At 35.5% G+C, this 18810-nt stretch overlaps 1 protein-coding gene and 1 long non-coding RNA gene across 2 annotated transcripts; both read left to right on the top strand.

The window, feature by feature from the left end:
• Positions 1514-18810, top strand: LOC110263376. The gene is made up of 6 exons (XM_021104560.1): positions 1514-1618; positions 1718-1906; positions 2007-2077; positions 17024-17048; positions 17146-17379; positions 18798-18810. The coding sequence occupies exons 1-5, from the start codon at positions 1553-1555 to the stop codon at positions 17311-17313; spliced, it is 519 nt and encodes a 172-aa protein (XP_020960219.1). The 5' UTR covers positions 1514-1552; the 3' UTR covers positions 17314-17379; positions 18798-18810.
• Positions 12145-12659, top strand: LOC110263377. Its single transcript, XR_002348910.1, has 2 exons — positions 12145-12229; positions 12400-12659. It is a non-coding gene; the product is annotated as an uncharacterized LOC110263377 (long non-coding RNA).

The raw sequence follows: 18810 nt of genomic DNA, 5'->3' as shown, positions 1-18810 counted from the left end.
AATGTTGAATTGACAATGGTTGAGATGAGTCGAGGACTCAAAATGAGATGATGGATCCACGATATACTGAAAATGTTTTCTGAAAACCACTGATGTATCATTTTATATTGAGATTGTTGAGACGCTATGTGCCCGGCAGGGACGGTGGTTAATCCCGCCTGTCGAGGTAGCGGCGGTAGCGTAAGGACCGTGGTTAATCCCACTTACATTGAGATGTGAGGTCTGTGGCAAGAGTATCCCGCTTGCATCCCTTCGGATCAATAGAGTGTGCAGGCACAAAATTCTAGATGGTGATCCGAGCACCATATCTCGGGGGTTCCCAATGATGATTCCGAAGGGCGACATCTCCATGGAGATGTGTCGGGTTGGCAGTTGAACCGACAATGTGATATCACAGCCAATAGGACAGGCATTCATCATGTGCATCTTCTACCTGTTTGTTTGCTTTGCCGACTTGTAATTGTATACCTAATTGTATAATATGCCTAATTGCTTACTTGAATTACTTGTCTTATATACTTCTACCTGTGTTTTACTTGCATTGAAATTATCTGTGTTTTTTACTGGGATTGAGGAGGTTCGAATGGCGGTGGCGATGGGATCGCATGGAGGATAGGTTGGTGAAGGCTGTGGGACAGCGGAGAACTGTTAGACTAGAAAATCCTCTAAGTTAGACTAACCTTTTAATATGTTAAAGTTTAAGTTATGTTAAGGTTTTGTATATACTTTACTATTTTTAGTTATGTCTTAAGATTGAATCTTGGGATGGATATGAAGTCTAGGATTGCCTTTGGCATCCCGGGGTCTTATATCTTACATCAATGGGTACTGTTACCATACTGAGAACCTCCGGTTCTCATACCATATTTCTGTTGTGTTTTTTAGATGCAGGTCGTAACCCACCTCGGTGAGTTGCTCAGATGGCGACAGACACGGAGGATCATGGATTCTTTTTGGAGTCTTTTTGATTATTTTATTTACATATCTCTCACTTTTGTATTTTGTTTTTGCCTAGAAGCTTAATTTGAGAGAGAAAAACTTGTATAAGCTATTTTTAAACTTCAGTTTCTGTTTGGTCTGTGTATATGGCTAGCTGGCTTAAACTCCGTGAGCCGTGGCTAGATTCTTATGATATTAGGCTCTTATCTTTGTTATATTATATCTATATCATGTGCTTTAAGTTAATAGCTCCGTTAGTATGTTTTGCGCTTTTCAAATTCTGTTTTTGAGCTATACCCTTCATCGGACTTCTAGAATATATTATTTCTTTCTATATATTATATGTCTGATCGTAGAACTGTCGTAACCTTTGATTAACCTTTGCTTTACGACGCGAGGTAAAGCTTATGCTAATTAGGGTGTTACAGTTGGAATGGAGTAAATGCTCTAAGTGTAACCTCTGTTAATGCGTTAATTTCAAGTTTTATTTACACTATAAGTTTCATATCCATACTTATCTCTCCCCTGAACACTTTTAATTCAGTTTGGTTTGTGTTTCCTCAGGTATCGACTTAATGTTGTAGTCACGGATGGGACTGGATGCATTAATATAATGCTTTGGAATCAAGAGGCAAAAATCATTCTCGGGAAATCTGCTAATGACATAAGGGATCTAATGGTAAACTATTATGCATTTTACGGAGCGTATTTGGTTATTTATCAATACTTGGACTATCGGTGTGTTAACCAACTAATGAATCCTTTTTTTCATGTGGAGAAAGATGCTAATGAGAATCCCTGCTTAAAAGTTTTTGAACCTATAATTGATAGGAAGTTCCTTTTTAAATTGTCTATTTCACACAAAAATTTGACCTCTATGGACCAAGCTTATAATGCTGTTAAGAGTAGTGATGATGAGGCATTGATTGGTCTCTATTCATCCCACAGTTCTTCTATAGATATTGGAGTTCGTATTTAAATTATGACTCATTATTAAAATGTCCATTGCAGTTTGCATACTCTTAAAGGGTGTATTCATAACTAAAATAGGAATTTATGTGGTGTAGGGTGTTGAACAAGGCCTTTCAAATGTAGTGCCTACAACTGGAAATAATGACCTCGACTCAAATGGGAATGGAGCGTGGTGTGCGAAATCGTGATCATTCCATTCCTTGGTAACGGCGCTAAAAACTCAATACGCACGTTCATGATCTTATATCTGTTTCACAACTTCGTACAACTAACCAGCAAGTGCACTGGGTCGTCCAAGTAATAAACCTTACGTGAGTAAGGGTCGATCCCACGGAGATTGTCGGCTTGAAGCAAGCTATGGTCACCTTGTAAATCTCAGTCAGGCGGATTAAATTGTATTAAGAAATTATAGTGGATGAAAATAAATAAAATATAAAATAGGATAGTGGTACTTATGTAATTCATTGGTGAGAATTTCAAATAAGCGTATAGAGATGCTTTTGTTCCTCTGATCTCTGATTTTCTGCTGTCTTCATCCAATCAATCCTACTCCTTTCCATGGCAAGATTTATGTAGGGCATCACCGTTCTCAATGGCTACATCTCATCCTCCTGTGAAAATGGTCCAATGCGCTGTCACTGCATGGCTAATCATCTGTCGATTCTCGATCATACTGGAATAGGATTTACTATCCTTTTGCGTCTGTCACTACGCCCAGCACTCGCAAGTTTGAAGCTCGTCACAGCCATCCCTTCCCAGATCCTACTCAGAATACCACAGACAAGGTTTAGACTTTCCGGATCTCAGGAATGGCCACCATGGGTTCTAACTTATACCACGAAGACACTAATATGTCGGACTCGGTCCCCTGTATTAGATATCCAAGAGATACTCATTCTAGCTTGTTTGCATGTAGAACAGAAGTGTTTGTCAGGAACGCGTTCATAAGTGAGAATGATGATGAGCATCACATAATCATCACATTCATCATGTTTTTGGGTGCGAATGGATATCTTAGAAGCGGAATAAGTTGAATTGAATATAAAACAGTAGTACTTTGCATTAAATCATGAGGAACAGCAAAGCTCCACACCTTAATCTATGGAGTGCAGAAACTCTACCGTTGAAAATACATAAGTGATGAAGGTCCAGGCATGGCCGAATGGCCAGCCCCCATGTTCTAAGAACTAGACGTCCCAAGATGAAAATACAATAGTAAAAAGTCCTATTTATACTAAACTAGTTACTAGGGTTTACAGAAGTAAGTAATTGATGCAGAAATCCACTTCCGGGGCCCACTTGGTGTGTGCTTGGGCTGAGCTTGAAGTTTACACGTGCAGAGGCTTCTTTTGGAGTTGAACGCCAAGTTGTAACGTGTTTTTGGCATTCAACTCTGGTTCGTGACGTGTTTCTGGCGTTTAACTCAGACTGCAGCGTAGAACTGGCGTTCAATGCCCTTTTACGTCATCTAAACTCGGCCAAAGTATGGACTATTATATATTGCTGGAAAGCCCTGGATGTATAATTTCCAACGCAGTTAGAAGCGCGCCATTTTGAGTTCTGTAGCTCCAGAAAATCCACTTTGAGTGCAGGGAGGTCAGAATCCAACAGCATCAGCAGTCCTTCTTCAACCTCTGAATCTGAATTTTGCTCAAGTCCCTCAATTTCAGCCAGAAAATACCTGAAATCACAGAAAAATACACAAACTCATAGTAAAGTCCAGAAGCTTTTGGCTTTTTCTGCTTGCTTTTTCTCTTTCTTTCTATTTTTTCGCCATTTTTTTTCTTTTTTTTTCTGCAAGCTTTCTGTATTCACTGCTTTTTCTTGCTTCAAGAATCAATTTTATGATTTTTTAGATTATCAAATAACATTTGTCCTTATCGTCATTCTTTCAAGAGCCAACATATTTAACATTCTTAAACAACAACTTCAAAAGACATATGCACTGTTCAAGCATTCATTCAGAAAACAAAAAGTATTGTCACCACATCAAAATAATTAAACTAGTTTCAAGGATGAATTCGAAACCATGTACTTCTTGTTCTTTTGTTTTTTAAAACATTTTTCATTTAAGAGAAGTGATGGATTCATATTCACTACTTTAAGGCATAGACACTTAGACACCAATGATCATGTAATAAAGACACAAACATAGATAAACATTTAACATAGGAAAATGAAAAACAGAAAATTTAAGAACAAGGAATGAGTCCACCTTAGTGATGGTGGCGTTTCCTTCTTGAGGAACCAATGATGTTCTTGAGCTCTTATATGTCTCTTCCTTGTCTTTGTTGCTCCTCCCTCATTGCTCTTTGATCTTCTCTAATTTCATGAAGAATGATGGAGTGCTCTTGATGTTCCACCCTTAGTTGCTTCCAATAATTGTGTGGAGGAAAATGTATCCCCTGAGGTATCTCAGGGATCTCTTGATTTGCAGTCAAATGTTCTACCACTGAGCTATAGACCCTTGAGATGAATTTCTCCATCTCCTATGACTTGGAGGTGGAAGCTTTTGTCTTTCCTTTCCTCTTTCTAGAGGTTTTTCTGGCCTTAGGTGCCATCAATGGTTATGGAAAAACAAAAAGCTATGATTTTACCACACCAAACTTATAATGTTGCTCGCCCTCGAGCAAAAGAAGAAAGAATAGAAGAAGAAGAAGGAGATATGGAGGAGAGGGAGAGAGGTTGTGTTTCGGCCAAGAAGAGGAAGAGAGGGTTGTGTTGTGTGAAAATGAAGAAGAATGGAGAGGTTTATATAGTGGAGGAAGAGGGGTTAAGGTTCGGCCATATGGGGATGAGTGTTTATTGGGAAGAGAGGATGAACATTGAGAAGAGGGAAGAGTATGAGTGGAGGTAGGTGGGGATCCTGTGGGGTCCACAGATGCTGAGATGATCCTGTGGGGTCCACAGATCCTGAGGTGTCAAGGAATTGCATCCCTGCACCAATTAGGCATGTAAAATGCCATTGCATGCAATTCTGGCATTTAAATGCCGAATTGATGCTTGTTCTGGGCGTTCAGCGCCCAGATGCAGCATGTTTCTGGCGTTGAATGCCAGTTCTATGCTTGTTTCTGGCGTTCAGTGCCAGCTTTCCTCAGTGTGCATTCCTGGCGTCTGAACGCCAGGATGCTGCTTGTTTTGGGTGTTCAGCACCAGATCCATGCTCTGTTCTGGCGTTGAACGCCAGCCAGATGCTTCTTATTGGCGTTTAAACGCCAGTAAGTCCTTCCTTCAGGGTGTGATTTTTCTTCTGCTATTTTTGATTCTGTTTTTAATTTTTTGATTTATTTTGTGACTCCACATGATCATGAACCTAATAAAACATGAAAGAACAATAAAAATAAAAATAAAATTAGATAAATAAAAATTGGATTGACTTCCAACAAGTGCTTTTTAATGTCAATAGCTTGAGAGTGGGCTCTCATGGAGCCACACAGGTGATCAGGTCAATTTTGTAGACTTCCCAACACCAAACTTAGTGTTTGGATATGGGAGTTCAACACCAAACTTAGAGTTTGGTTGTAGCCTCCCAACACCAAACTTAGAGTTTGACTGTGGGGGCTTTGGTTGACTCTGCAGTGAGAGAAGCTTTTCATGCTTTCTCTCCATGGTTACAGAGAGAGATCCTTGAGTTTTAAACATAAGGTTGTCCTCATTTAGTTGAAGGGTCAATTCTTCTCTGTCCACATCAATCACAGCTCTTGCTGTGGCTAGGAAAGGTCTTCCAAGGATGATGGATTCATTCTCATCCTTCCCAGTATCTAGGATTATGAAATCAGCAGGGATGTAAAGGCCTTTAACCTTTACTAACATGTCATCTACTTGTCCATAAGCCTGTTTTCTGGAATTGTCTGCCATCTCTAATGTGATTCTAGCAACTTGTACCTCAGAGATTCCCAGTTTCTCCATTACAGAGAGTGGCATGAGGTTTATTCCTGACCCAAGGTCACATAGAGCCTTCTCAAAGGTCATGGTGCCTATGGTACAAGGTATTAGGAACTTTCCAGGATCCCATTTCTTCTGAGGCAATCTCAGTTGATCCAATGTATTTAGTTCATTGGTGAACAGGGGAGGTTCATCTCCCCAAGTCTCATTACCAAATAAATTGGCATTTAGCTTCATGATTGAACCAAGGAACTTGGCAACTTGCTCTTCAGTAACATCCTCATTCTCTTCAGAAGATGAATACTCATCAGAGCTCATGAAGGGCGTAAGGAGGTTTAATGGAATCTCTATGGTCTCTAGATGAGCCTCAGATTCTTTTGATTCCTCAAAGGAAAACTCCTTGTTGATCACTGGACGTCCCAGGAGGTCTTCCTCCTTGGTATTCACGTCCTCCCCTTCCTCCTTGGATTCGGCCATGATGGTCATTTCAATGGCCTTGCACTCTCCTTTTGGATTTTCTTCTGTATTGTTTGGGAGAGTACTAGGAGGGGTTTCAGTGATCCTTTTACTCAGCTGGCCCACTTGTGCTTCCAGATTTCTAATGGAGGACCTTGTTTCATTCATAAAACTTAGAGTGGCCTTAGATAGATCAGAGACTAAATTTGCTAAGCTAAATGGATTCTGCTCAGAATTCTCTGTCTGTTGCTGAGTGGATGATGGAAAAGGTTTACTACTGTTAAACTTGTTTCTTCCACCATTATTAAAGCCTTGTTGAGGCTTTTGTTGATCCTTCCATGAGAAATTTGGGTGATTTCTCCATGAGGGGTTATAGGTGTTTCCATAAGGTTCACCCATGTACTTCACCTCTGCTATTGCAGGGTTCTCAGGATCATAAGCTTCTTCTTCAGAAGATGCCTCTTGAGTACTGTTGGATGCAGCTTGCATTCCATTCAGACTCTGAGAAATCATATTGACTTGCTGAGTCAATATTTTTCAGAAGGACACTTTTTGGTCAGTTGCTTGTATCTCTCCCAAGCTTCATAGAGGGATTCACCTTCTTTCTGTCTGAAGGTTTGAACATCCACTCTAAGCTTGCTCAGCTTTTGAGGAGGAAAGAACTTGGCTAAGAAAGCCGTGACCAGCTTATCCCAAGAGTTCAGGCTATCTTTAGGTTGAGAATCCAACCATATTCTAGCTCTGTCTCTCACAACAAAAGGGAAAAGCATGAGCCTGTAGACTTCAGGATCTACTCCATTAGTCTTAACAGTATCACAGATCTGCAAGAATTTAGTTAAGAACTGAAAGGGATCTTCAGATGGAAGTCCATGAAACTTGCAGTTTTGTTGCATTAGAGAAACTAATTGAGGTTTAAGCTCAAAATTGTTTGCTCCAATAGTAGGGATGGAGATGCTTCTTCCATGTGAATTAGAATTTGGTGCAGTAAAGTCACCAAGCATCCTCCTTGCATTATTATTATTTTCGGCTGCCATATCCTCTTCTTGTTCGAAAATTCCTGTAAGCACTACAAGAAAAATACCCATTCAGCCACACTTTTTTTAAGCTACATTTGAAAAGCGTAGCCTATTCATAGAATAGGCTACGCTTTTCTCCGTGTTGCCTTTTTATAAGAGAAAAAGATACACAAATGCGGTATCATTTAAAAAGCGTAGCCTTAGGTATTATAGAAATCACTTATAAAGCGTAGCCGTAGGTTGATATCTATAGGTTCACTTTTCGTATCAAAGGAGACGCTTTTAAAAGGTAGCCTATTTGTTAAATTTTAGGTGCGTTTTAAAAGTGATGCCTAATGTATTTAGAGCAAAAAACTTAACACTTAGTAAATTTTTTCCCTCTTTTTCCTGAAAGCAAACTGATGACACATAGTAAAATTTTTACTAAGTAAATTTTTTTATCCATTATTCCCTCCAAATCTCACTCAAGCCAAAGCACCTTCATCGTCCCCTTTCAGAAACCCTGGAAAGGTCACTCACTACTGCACCGTCGCAAGGAAGAAACCCTGCCTCCAAAGCTCACTATCGTCGCCCCCCACTCACTCTCTTCACTCTCGCCATTGACCCTCTTACTATCGCTCTCATCATTGACCCTCTCACTCTCGCCATTGACCGCCGTCGCCCCCACGCACCACTCACCCACACTCACCACTCTCCACATTGCTGCACTACTGACCGTCGCTGCGCCGCCATCACCATCGTCGCTGCGCCGCCCTCACCACCGTTATCACCCCCAAATCAGAGAAAAGCGTTTGCCATCACCACTCACCACTGACGGCATCACCACTCACCACTCCAGGAAGACTTTGCGCTCACTCATCTTCCCCACTCATCTTCATCGTCGCTTCTCTTCGCTGCGCGGTCACATCACGAAGACTCTGCGCTCAACTAAAAGCTTTCTTCATTCGTGAGGTTAGGGTTCTGATTTTAGGTTTCAATTTGGGGGTTTTGGTACAATAATCTGTGACATCGTGAATTTAGGGGTTTTATTCCATAAACACAGGTGAGTTTGTCCATGATTAGTTGCTGCGCAGGAATACCAAGATGAGTTGCTTATTATGTTTGTTGCTTATTATTAGTTTTCTTTTTCTTTCAATTCTATTAATTAATGGTTTCAAGTATTGTGTAGTTTCAATTCTTATTATTAGGTCTCAAGCTAAATTTGTTGGATTCTTGATGAACTCAAATAAAATAAAATATAGCTGTGAAAGTCTGATCCCTTAAATAATGTGTGACATTTGTATTGTTGTATTTAGTTAATTAGATTCGAGTAATTTGTTTGGTGTTTTGTTCACGGCATCTGAGGCCAATTCTGCATAGTTTTGATTCCATCCAAACTGCATAAAACACTTGAATAGTTTTGATTCCATCCAATACCCAATTCTGCATGCAAAATTATTGTCTTACTGTTAAAAGTTCTAATCTTTATGGATTAATTGAAATGAGTTTTGGTGCTGTTGCTATGTTAATTTTAATTTTTGCTTGATTCTAGCTCATTGTTAGTTCGGAAAATTGATTCTGGGTTTGGAAATTTGAGCTTTTTGCTATAAAAATACTAGATTTGAATCCCTAGAATCGCCTAAATTCCATGTAAGTTAGGTTTTGTGTGTGACCCATTGGTCCGAGTTGTGTATCTTGTACTTTCTTGCTTTTGTTGTGTATCTTGGTCTGAGTTTCAATTTATCTTATACTTTCTTGCTTTTGTTGTGTATCTTGGTCCGAGTTTCAACTAGTCCACCTGCTATTCCACTGTTGTGATGGTTTATAATAGGTTATATACTTAAATATTTTATATTTATGGTCTGTGAGTGATTGATCAACACATCAAGAATCAGTTTTTCATCCATGAACATTTTTTTATATATTTTTAGTAAAAAATAACAAATTGGTTAATGTTAGTTTGACTGATATTTATTTAAAAATATGATTTTTTTCCTTGATCGACTTATGGAGAGAAATACTTGGGTGACTTTGTTATTTTATACTGTTCCAAGTTTTGTCGTTTTTAGTAATTTCTGAATTCACGATAATTAACTTTACTTGATTGATCTGCTATACTCTTTGTTGACGCCACCATATCTTAACCCATCGTTTCGTCTCTTTCTGAATTCACGATAATCACTTTTTGAGCAGTACCCTTCTCAGGAATTTGGAAAAGATGATGACTTTGATGGGATTCACTGGTCACACTTTAGAATTCTGGAAGAGTTTCCAATGCCTAGTTACTCATCAAGCTTGACTGGTTTAGGATATGGTACTGGTATCAGTGGTAATGAAGTTGATAGTTCAGTTGATGATGGGATCATGCTTCAGAAAGGTAATTTTTTTTTCTTCTTGAATGGTTTGGGGCCTGCCCCAAACTTCTGCAATTTTGATAAATTCTGATGATTATCTTTCACTTGTATAGTAAGTTGGTTATGCTTTTCTTATCTTATTGATCTTCCAGCCCTTACTTCTGAGAGAAGTACCTTTAGTTAGTTGTGTACTATAATTTCTATCACATTAAGCCTTTTACTACATATAGTGAGGATAGTTTCTTTCATACTCAGTCAATTGTAGACTTGAACCTTGTGTTTCTATGGTTACTAATATGGAGTATACGTATAAGATTTAACTGTTAAGTAGCATGTGGTTAACAAAGGGAATTTCTGAGTCGTTATTGTTGGTGAAAATGGTAATTTGCAGCTTGCACAATTTCTAAGCAATGCTAAGAGTTGAGATTTCAATTTAGTTCACCTACAAATGTTAGGAATTACATGCACTGAAAAGCAACTCACTAGTTATGCTGTTGCCTTCATAATTAAAATTTCAAAATCACTCATATGTCACTTGTATGCAAAGAATAACCATAAATTTTGTGGGTTGAACAAAGTAATGAAGGTTTCTCCCAGGCCTTTGTAAATACTGCATATTAGAATTTTTAATACTTGAAAGACAAGAAACTTGTGCATCTCTGCTTTTTAAAAATTTTGGTGCTTAAAAGACAAGCAATTTATTTGTTTCAGTGTATTTTTATGTTCTTTAGACTGCTTAAAGATAAGCTACGTTCTGAGTGTGTTTGTGTCTATAAAGTGGTAGATTAGTATTTCTCTACTACTATATAGTGAAGAAACATTTGATTTTTCATATCAAGTAGCAATATTATTGATTGTGTTTTAGGAACAAGACTTGCACTCCTATTTATACATTAATAATATGAGTAACTAACAGCTTTGCCTAATATGAAAAATCTATTAGATTCTTAATTGCCTTAACAGTTTTATTAAGTCACAAGCTAATTAACCATTCTCTACACTACTATCCTTTACAAGGCTCAATTTCATCCCTCCAATATAAAATTCTAAACTCCAAAATGAAAAACCACATTCATCTTCATCTTCTATTCCGTTTCTGTTAACTGCTACTGCTACTCTTGTACTTGTTTTGCTTTTTGAGTAATGATGGGCGAGTTATTCCATCATTCATAAGTCAACTGCTTTCTTTTAACATTTCCCTATACTTTGCCAATACTTTGCCAACTTAGTTTATTGAAATTTGATTGTTTTTAGCTTTTTTTATACTACAATATCTAGGAATATCAATATGTATCACTTCTCCTTTTGTTCATGGTTGGTTTTTTCATTAGTTTATTCATTGATACTGAATCCAAATGCATGTTGAGGATTAATAATTTTCTTCGTCCGAAATTGTATTTCCTTTTCAGGAGCAAAATTTGGTGGCTGCCATGAGCTTTAGATTGTTTTGATCACTCTCTCTCTGGCTCTTTGATCTCAACAGGAAACGCAGTGTTTGAGTAGGCACACCCGTGTCAATAAACTTGCTCATTCTGGTAAACCTTTTTTTTTAAATTTTCCCCACTTAAATCACCTCAAGTGAAGATATTTCTGGTGCTTTTTCCAATTTTAATCTGTACCCCGGACTGGGTATTTCAATTTGATTAATTTATTTATTTTTCTTATATTAATATAATAATAATAGTAGTTTTTTTTATTATGGTTATGAAATCTGGGTTCTGATTTTCTGGTCTTCTGAAGGATATGTGTGTGTGTGTGGCTTTTTTCCCTTTTTTCTGAATTACTTAAAATGCACAAGTGTTAGCTTGGATTTTTGTCTTTTGGTTGGTCATCCTAATGCACAAGTATTAACTATTAAGTCATTTTAGCTAATATAACAAGAAGTTATTTTCTTGCAATGTTTTAGAGTGAAACTGTTTCTATTATGGTAAATTGGATTAGTGGTTGAACTACTCCTTAACTTTTGATTTTAGGCAAGGTTGGAGTTCCCTGGCAATTGTTTGTAACAAAAAATCCATCTACTATCCCTTATGAAATCACTAAGGCTGGGATGAAGTTACCATTAGGTACCTATCTTTATTTTCTCATTGAGGTCTGTACTTTCTTTTGATTAGGGTGATGATTATTTAGAACGTGATATGTTTTATTAACTGAGATATATGTAGCATTTCAGAAACAAGCCAATCAACCAGGGTAAACAGAATCTATACATAGACATTTTTTTATTGTTGTTATGTTCCCATATAATTCTCATATAGTTTTTTTCTGGTCTTCTGAAGGATATGTGTGTGTGTGGCTTTTTTTCCTTTTTTCTGAATTACTTAAAATGCACAAGTGTTAGCTTGGATCTGTCTTTTGGTTGGTCATCCTAATAAATGGGGTTTGCTTGGTGGTTTAGTATTGAGGGTTGTTCTACCTGCTCTGTTTAACTGTTTTGAGGGTACGGTTTATAATATTAGGAGTATGTACGGTCTATTCCAAAGAAATTTTCTTATTATGATTTTGCCCATGAAATTTTCTAACTCCAGTTTCTTTTCATTGGTTTAGGTGGATACCTTTTTGGATTATGATAATTTATCAAAGGGAATTGTCTTTACTACAGATCGGCCGTATCAACCAGGTGAGCAGGTAAACATAGATTGAAAGATTGGAATTTGTTATCTAGGATAAAGTTAGCACAAAGCAAACAAGTTCCAAACAAAATGATAAGCTATTAATTGATTAAAGGTTTATTTGATCGTGATATTTTTCACCAGTATGGCATCATCGGAGTAGTTTAAGCGCATCATACTACCTAGGTGTTCATTTCATATGGAAAAAAATCAAATGGGGAGCTTCTATTATCGTATGGGTTTGTTCCAAGGGAAGGCGCCAATCCTTGTGATTCAGTTGAGTTGTCAGTGTCACTCAAGAAATCTGATCAATCCTACAAGGAGAAATTAGAACTCTTGAAGAAGTATGGATTATCAGGGTGACTAATGATTTTATTAGAAGATACTTTTATTGGCTAAGTGATATTATGGTTTTGATATGGCTATGCTTACTTTAGTTTGAGATGTATGAAATTTTCCGGTTAACTTCATTCATGTACTTTTGGATCAATATTATAAATATATTTTGGTTAGAGATAATTTTTATTTTGTAATATTCAACTCATTTAAATAAAAATGCAGAATTGTTACACATGTAATCATATTAACTATTATGTTGTATTAATAATTATTAGATAATTATATATATATATATAGAAAAAAAAAGACCTAAAGCTACACTTATATACAATAGCTATAATATACAAAAAAAAAAAACGAGACCTAAGGCTACACTTATATACAGTAGCTATAGTATACAAAAAAAAAAAGAGGGACCTAAGGCTACGCTTATAAAAAGTAGCTATGGTATACAATGTGGCTACGCTTTACAAGTGATGCATTAGTGTTGAAAAGCGTAGCCTATTCTGGAAAAATGAAAGCTGAAAAGCGTAGCCTTTGGTCCTGGACAGCATCACTTGAAAAGCGTAGCCTATTCTCAAAGGCCAAAAGCGTAGCCCTTGGTGCAGAAAAGCGTAGCCTTTGAGAATAGGCAACGGCCGAATAGGAATCACTCCAAAAAGCGTAGCCGTAGCCCAAAAAGCGTAGCCGTAGCCTAAGGCATCATTTTTTTTTACTTTTGGCTACACTTTTCAAGTGTACCTGAATGGGTGTTTTTCTTGTAGTGAAGGTTGTCTCTGGATTGTTGTATTTTAGCTTCTCTTAGTTTCCTCTTTAGAGTCCTTTCAGGTTCTGGATCAGCTTCAACAAGAATGTTCTTGTCCTTGCTCCTGCTCATATGAAAAAGAAGGGAACAGAAAAATAATAATAGGGATCCTTTTTACCACAGTATAGAGGTCCCCTTGTTGTTAGTAGAAGAAGAAAGGGAATAAGAGTGAAGAAGAATGGATAATCTAAACACAAGGGTGAGGATAGTAGCAGTGATTTGAGATGAAGAGAAGTGTTAGTAAATGAATAAATAAATAGAATAAGATGAGAGAGAAAGGTTTTCGAAAATAAATTTTGAAAAGGAGTTAATGATTTTCGAAAATTAAAGGAAGAATACAATTAAAATTAAAATTTAAAATAATTAATTAATTAAAAAGAATTTTTGAAAAAGAGGGAGGAATTTTCGAAAATTATAGAAGGATAGTTAGTTAGGTAGTATTGAAAGAGATAAGAAACAAACAAAAAGTTAATTAGTTAGTTGAAACAAATTTTGAAAATCAATTTTTTTAAAAGATAAGAAAATAAGAAGTTAGAAAAGATATTTGAAAAATATATGATATGAAGAGGTATGATTAAAAAGATATGATTTTGAAAAAGATAAGATAAAAAGATATTTTTGAAAAAGAATATGATTTAAAAAAGATATGATAGAAAGATATGATTAAAATTAGTTTTGAAAAAGATTTGATTTTAAAAATCAAAATTAATGACTTGACTCACAAGTAATCACAAGATATGATTCTAGAACTTAAAGTTTGAATCTTTCTTAACAAGCAAGTAACAAACTTGAAATTTTTGAATCAAAACATTAATTTTTGATGATATTTTCGAAAATTATGAGATAAAATTAAGAAAGAGATTTTTTTTTGAAAAATATTTTTAAAATTTTCGAAAATAAATAAGAAAAATAAAAAAGATTTGATTTTTGAAAATGATTTTGAAAAAGATAAGATTTTTAAATTGAAAATTTGATTTGACTCATAAGAAACAATTGAATTTTAAAAATTTTTTTGAAAAAGTCAATCCAAATTTTCGAAATTTATGAGAGAAAAAAGGAAAGATATTTTTTTTATTTTTGAATTTTTAATGATGAAAGAGAAAAACAAAAAAAAATGACCCACAACATGAAAATTATGAATCAAAACAAATGATGCATGCAAGAACACTATGAATGTCAAGATGAACACCAAGAACACTTTGAAGATCATGATGAACATCAAGAACATATTTTTGAAAAATTTTTTATGCAAAGAAAACATGCAAGACACCAAACTTAGAAATCTTTAATGCTTGGACTCTAACAAATGAAAAATGCATATGAAAAACAAGAAAAGACTCAAAACAAGAAAATTTAAAGATCAAACAAGAAGACTTACCAAGAACAACTTGAAGATCATGAAGAACACTATGAATGCATGAATTTTCGAAAAATGCATAAATTTTTAGAAAAAATGCAATTGACACCAAACTTGAAATTGACTCAAGACTCAAACAAGAAACACAAAATATTTTTTATTTTATGATTTTATGATTTTTTTGTATTTTCTTTTAAATTTTTTTCAAAAAACATATAGGAAAAAGAAAATAAGAAATTCAAATTTTTTTTATAAGAATCCCAGGAATCTTTCAATGTTGGCCTAAAGCTCCAATCCAAGGGTTGGGCATGGCTTAATAGCCAGCCAGCTTTAGGCTATAAATCAGGCATGCAACAGCTGATATTCCAATTAACTTGCCTCTATGCTGATGGTTGGAAGCCACTATCCAAAAGAATTAGACCCGGCTTTACAGCCAGCCAGGTTTCAACATGCTTCATGAAACACTAGAATTCATTCTTAAAAATTTAGAATAATTTTTGAAAACAGATGAGAAATTTTTGAAAGATTTTTGAAAAATTTTTTTTTTTGAAAATAAAACAACAAGAAAATTACCTAATTTGAGCAACAAGATGAACCGTCAGTTGTCCAAACTCGAACAATCCCCGGCAACGGCGCCAAAAACTTGGTGTGCAAAATTGTGATCATTCCATTCCTTGGTAACGGCGCTAAAAACTCAATACGCACGTTCATGATCTTATATCTGTTTCACAACTTTGTACAACTAACCAGCAAGTGCACTTGGTCGTCCAAGTAATAAACCTTACGTGAGTAAAGGTCGATCCCACGGAGATTGTCGGCTTGAAGCAAGCTATGGCCACCTTGTAAATCTCAGTCAGGCGGATTAAATTGTATTAAGAAATTATAGTGGATGAAAATAAATAAAATATAAAATAGGATAGTGGTACTTATGTAATTCATTGGTGAGAATTTCAGATAAGCGTATAGAGATGCTTTCGTTCCTCTGATCTCTGCTTTCCTGCTATCTTCATCCAATCAATCCTACTCCTTTCCATGGAAAGCTTTATGTAGGGCATCACCGTTGTCAATGGCTACATCCCATCCTCCTGTAAAAATGGTCCAATGCGCTGTCAATGCATGGCTAATCATCTGTCGGTTCTCGATCATACTGGAATAGGATTTACTATCCTTTTGCGTCTGTCACTACGCCCATCACTCGCGAGTTTGAAGCTCGTCACAGCCATCCCTTCCCAGATCCTACTCGGAATACCACAGACAAGGTTTAGACTTTCTAGATCTCAGGAATGGCCATCCATGGGTTCTAACTTATACCACGAAGACACTAATATGTCAGACTCGGTCCCCTGTATTAGATATCCAAGAGATACTCATTCTAGCTTGTTTGCATGTAGAACGGAAGTGTTTGTCAGGCACGCGTTCATAAGTGAGAATGATGATGAGCGTCACATAATCAACACATTCATCATGTTCTTGGGTGCGAATGGATATCTTAGAAGCTGAATAAGTTGAATTGAATATAAAACAGTAGTACTTTGTATTAAATCATGAGGAACAGCAGAGCTCCACACCTTAATCTATGGAGTGCAGAAACTCTACCGTTGAAAATACATAAGTGATGAAGGTCCAGGCATGGCCGAATGGCCAGCCCCCATGATCTAAGAACTAGACATCCCAAGATGAAAATACAATAGTAAAAAGTCCTATTTATACTAAACTAGTTACTAGGGTTTACAGAAGTAAGTAATTGATGCATAAATCCACTTCCGGGGCCCACTTGGTGTGTGCTTGGGCTGAGCTTGAAGTTTACACGTGAAGAGGCTTCTTTTGGAGTTGAACGCCAAGTTGTAACGTGTTTTTGGCATTCAACTCTGGTTCGTGACGTGTTTCTGGCGTTTAACTCAGACTACAGCGTAGAACTGGCGTTCAATGCCCTTTTATGTCATCTAAACTCGGCCAAAGTATGGACTATTATATATTGCTGGAAAGCCCTGGATGTATAATTTCCAACGCAGTTGGAAGCGCACCATTTTGAGTTCTGTAGCTCCAGAAATTCCACTTTGAGTGCAGGGAGGTCAGAATCCAACAGCATCAGCAGTCCTTCTTCAACCTCTGAATCTGATTTTTGCTCAAGTCCCTCAATTTCAGCCAGAAAATACCTGAAATCATAGAAAAATACATAAACTCATAGTAAAGTCCAGAAATGTGAATTTAACATAAAAACTAATAAAAACATCCCTAAAAGTAACTAGATCCTACTAAAAACATGCTAAAAATAATGCCAAAAAGCGTATAAATTATCCGCTCATCAAAGCGGCTATTGTTTCACTATCAAAGGTCATGATTCCATTAGAACCCAATAATTGATATTTCAAATTCTATTGCATTGTAGAACCCAATATTTGATATTGCAAATTCTGTTGCACTCATGCAGGATTCTGGCACTGAGAGCATCTTTGAGAGCGGCTTAGATACTCCTGGTAAATATGTTATAGCAGATTCTGCTCCAAGCTTGGGTGTTAGTGGACTTACCAATCCGGAAGGCCAGGGATCCAGTAACAAGACTTTCAAACGTGGTTCTACTAAGAGGAAAATTGAGTGATTCACTCAATTTGGGATATGTAATGTGATTGTACACATTTGTTGGCTTTAGTTTAGTTACTATGCTGTAATGACCTTGGGTTTCCATGAACGTTACATATAAAAATTTTAACATTTTTTAGTTTACTTTTTCTCCAATTCTTCTTCTTTTAATCGAGTTTCATAACGCAGTAAACAAAATGTAACTCCTTGGTCTAAGTCAAATCTACAGTTGGACTCATTTGTTTATATAACTTTTTATGTCTTCTATTCTAAAGCATCAACTCTCCGAATATTATTTTCGGTTTAGTGAATATCGACCTTGCTAATCAGAAATAACCCTTCACCTCTTATACTAGATGTCGCTTCACCTTTTTTTTTATCCCATGCTAATACTATGTTATTTGCTTATGCCTTTTGCAAACTGTTTTGCACATTAAAAAACCTACAATTTGGAGTCAAGTTGAAGTAAAAAGGAAAATTAAAATAGAAATTTTATGAATCTTGAGTTTATGGTTTTGCAATTTGATCAGAAAAAAAGATTTTTAAACTACTTACATGAAAATTTATACACATATTAGATACAAAAAAAAATTGTTACTATGTAATTTTTGTTCAGTTGGATTAAGAAGTACCAACTACTATTGTTATGATGCTTTATTTTAAATGTTTAATACTTTTTATTAATTTTTTTTAGTTAACTTTTGTATTCCAAATCTCACAAATTGAAAAAAAATCTTTTTGTTTGACTTCTAAATTTAATATTTTTTAGTCAAACTTTTTAGAAATATTACAAATAATACATGAAAACAAAAATTAATTTAGTAATTCAGTTTTTAAAGTTCAATTTATTTTGTACTCAATTATTTATGTTTATTATCAACAAGATATACAAAATCAGCTACTTTTTTAAAGTGTACACTATTTGAACTATTATTATTATGTAGCTTGATTTTAAGTTTTTAATCTTTTTTGGTAATTTATGGAGTTAATTCTGTATACCAAATCTCAGAAACATACAAAAAAATATAATATTTTTTTACTTTTTAACATAATATTATTTAATCAACTTTTTTATAAACATTATCAACAATGCATGAAAAGAAAAAAAAAATCTTTATTCACTTTTTAAAGAAAAAAAAATATTTCGTACTCAATTATTTGTTTGCTAAATAGAAAATATACAAAATAACTAATTTTTTAAAGTACAAAATATAAAGTGCAACTTTAGATCATAAAATTAGGTGTACAGAAAGATTAAGCTAATTGGTCTATTATTCGATAAGAAAAGCAAATTTCGAATACATTTCAACCAAATCTGTATAGACTTTTGAGACATAATATGTTATTAAGCTATATAAAAATGTGGTGAATATCTGGGTAATTGCTCTGCTATTTACTATTTGATAAGAAAAAGGGTTGTTGAAAACACATACATAAACCTTTATATAAAAGAATAAGAGATTCAGAAAACCCTTACATATACCCTGAGTTTTATCCATTTAGTATTTTTCCTTAA

Source organism: Arachis ipaensis, chromosome B06 (genome assembly GCF_000816755.2).
Source record: "Arachis ipaensis cultivar K30076 chromosome B06, Araip1.1, whole genome shotgun sequence".
In the NCBI taxonomy this organism is placed as follows: Eukaryota; Viridiplantae; Streptophyta; class Magnoliopsida; order Fabales; family Fabaceae; genus Arachis; species Arachis ipaensis.
This window is presented reverse-complemented; position numbering and strand designations above follow the sequence as displayed.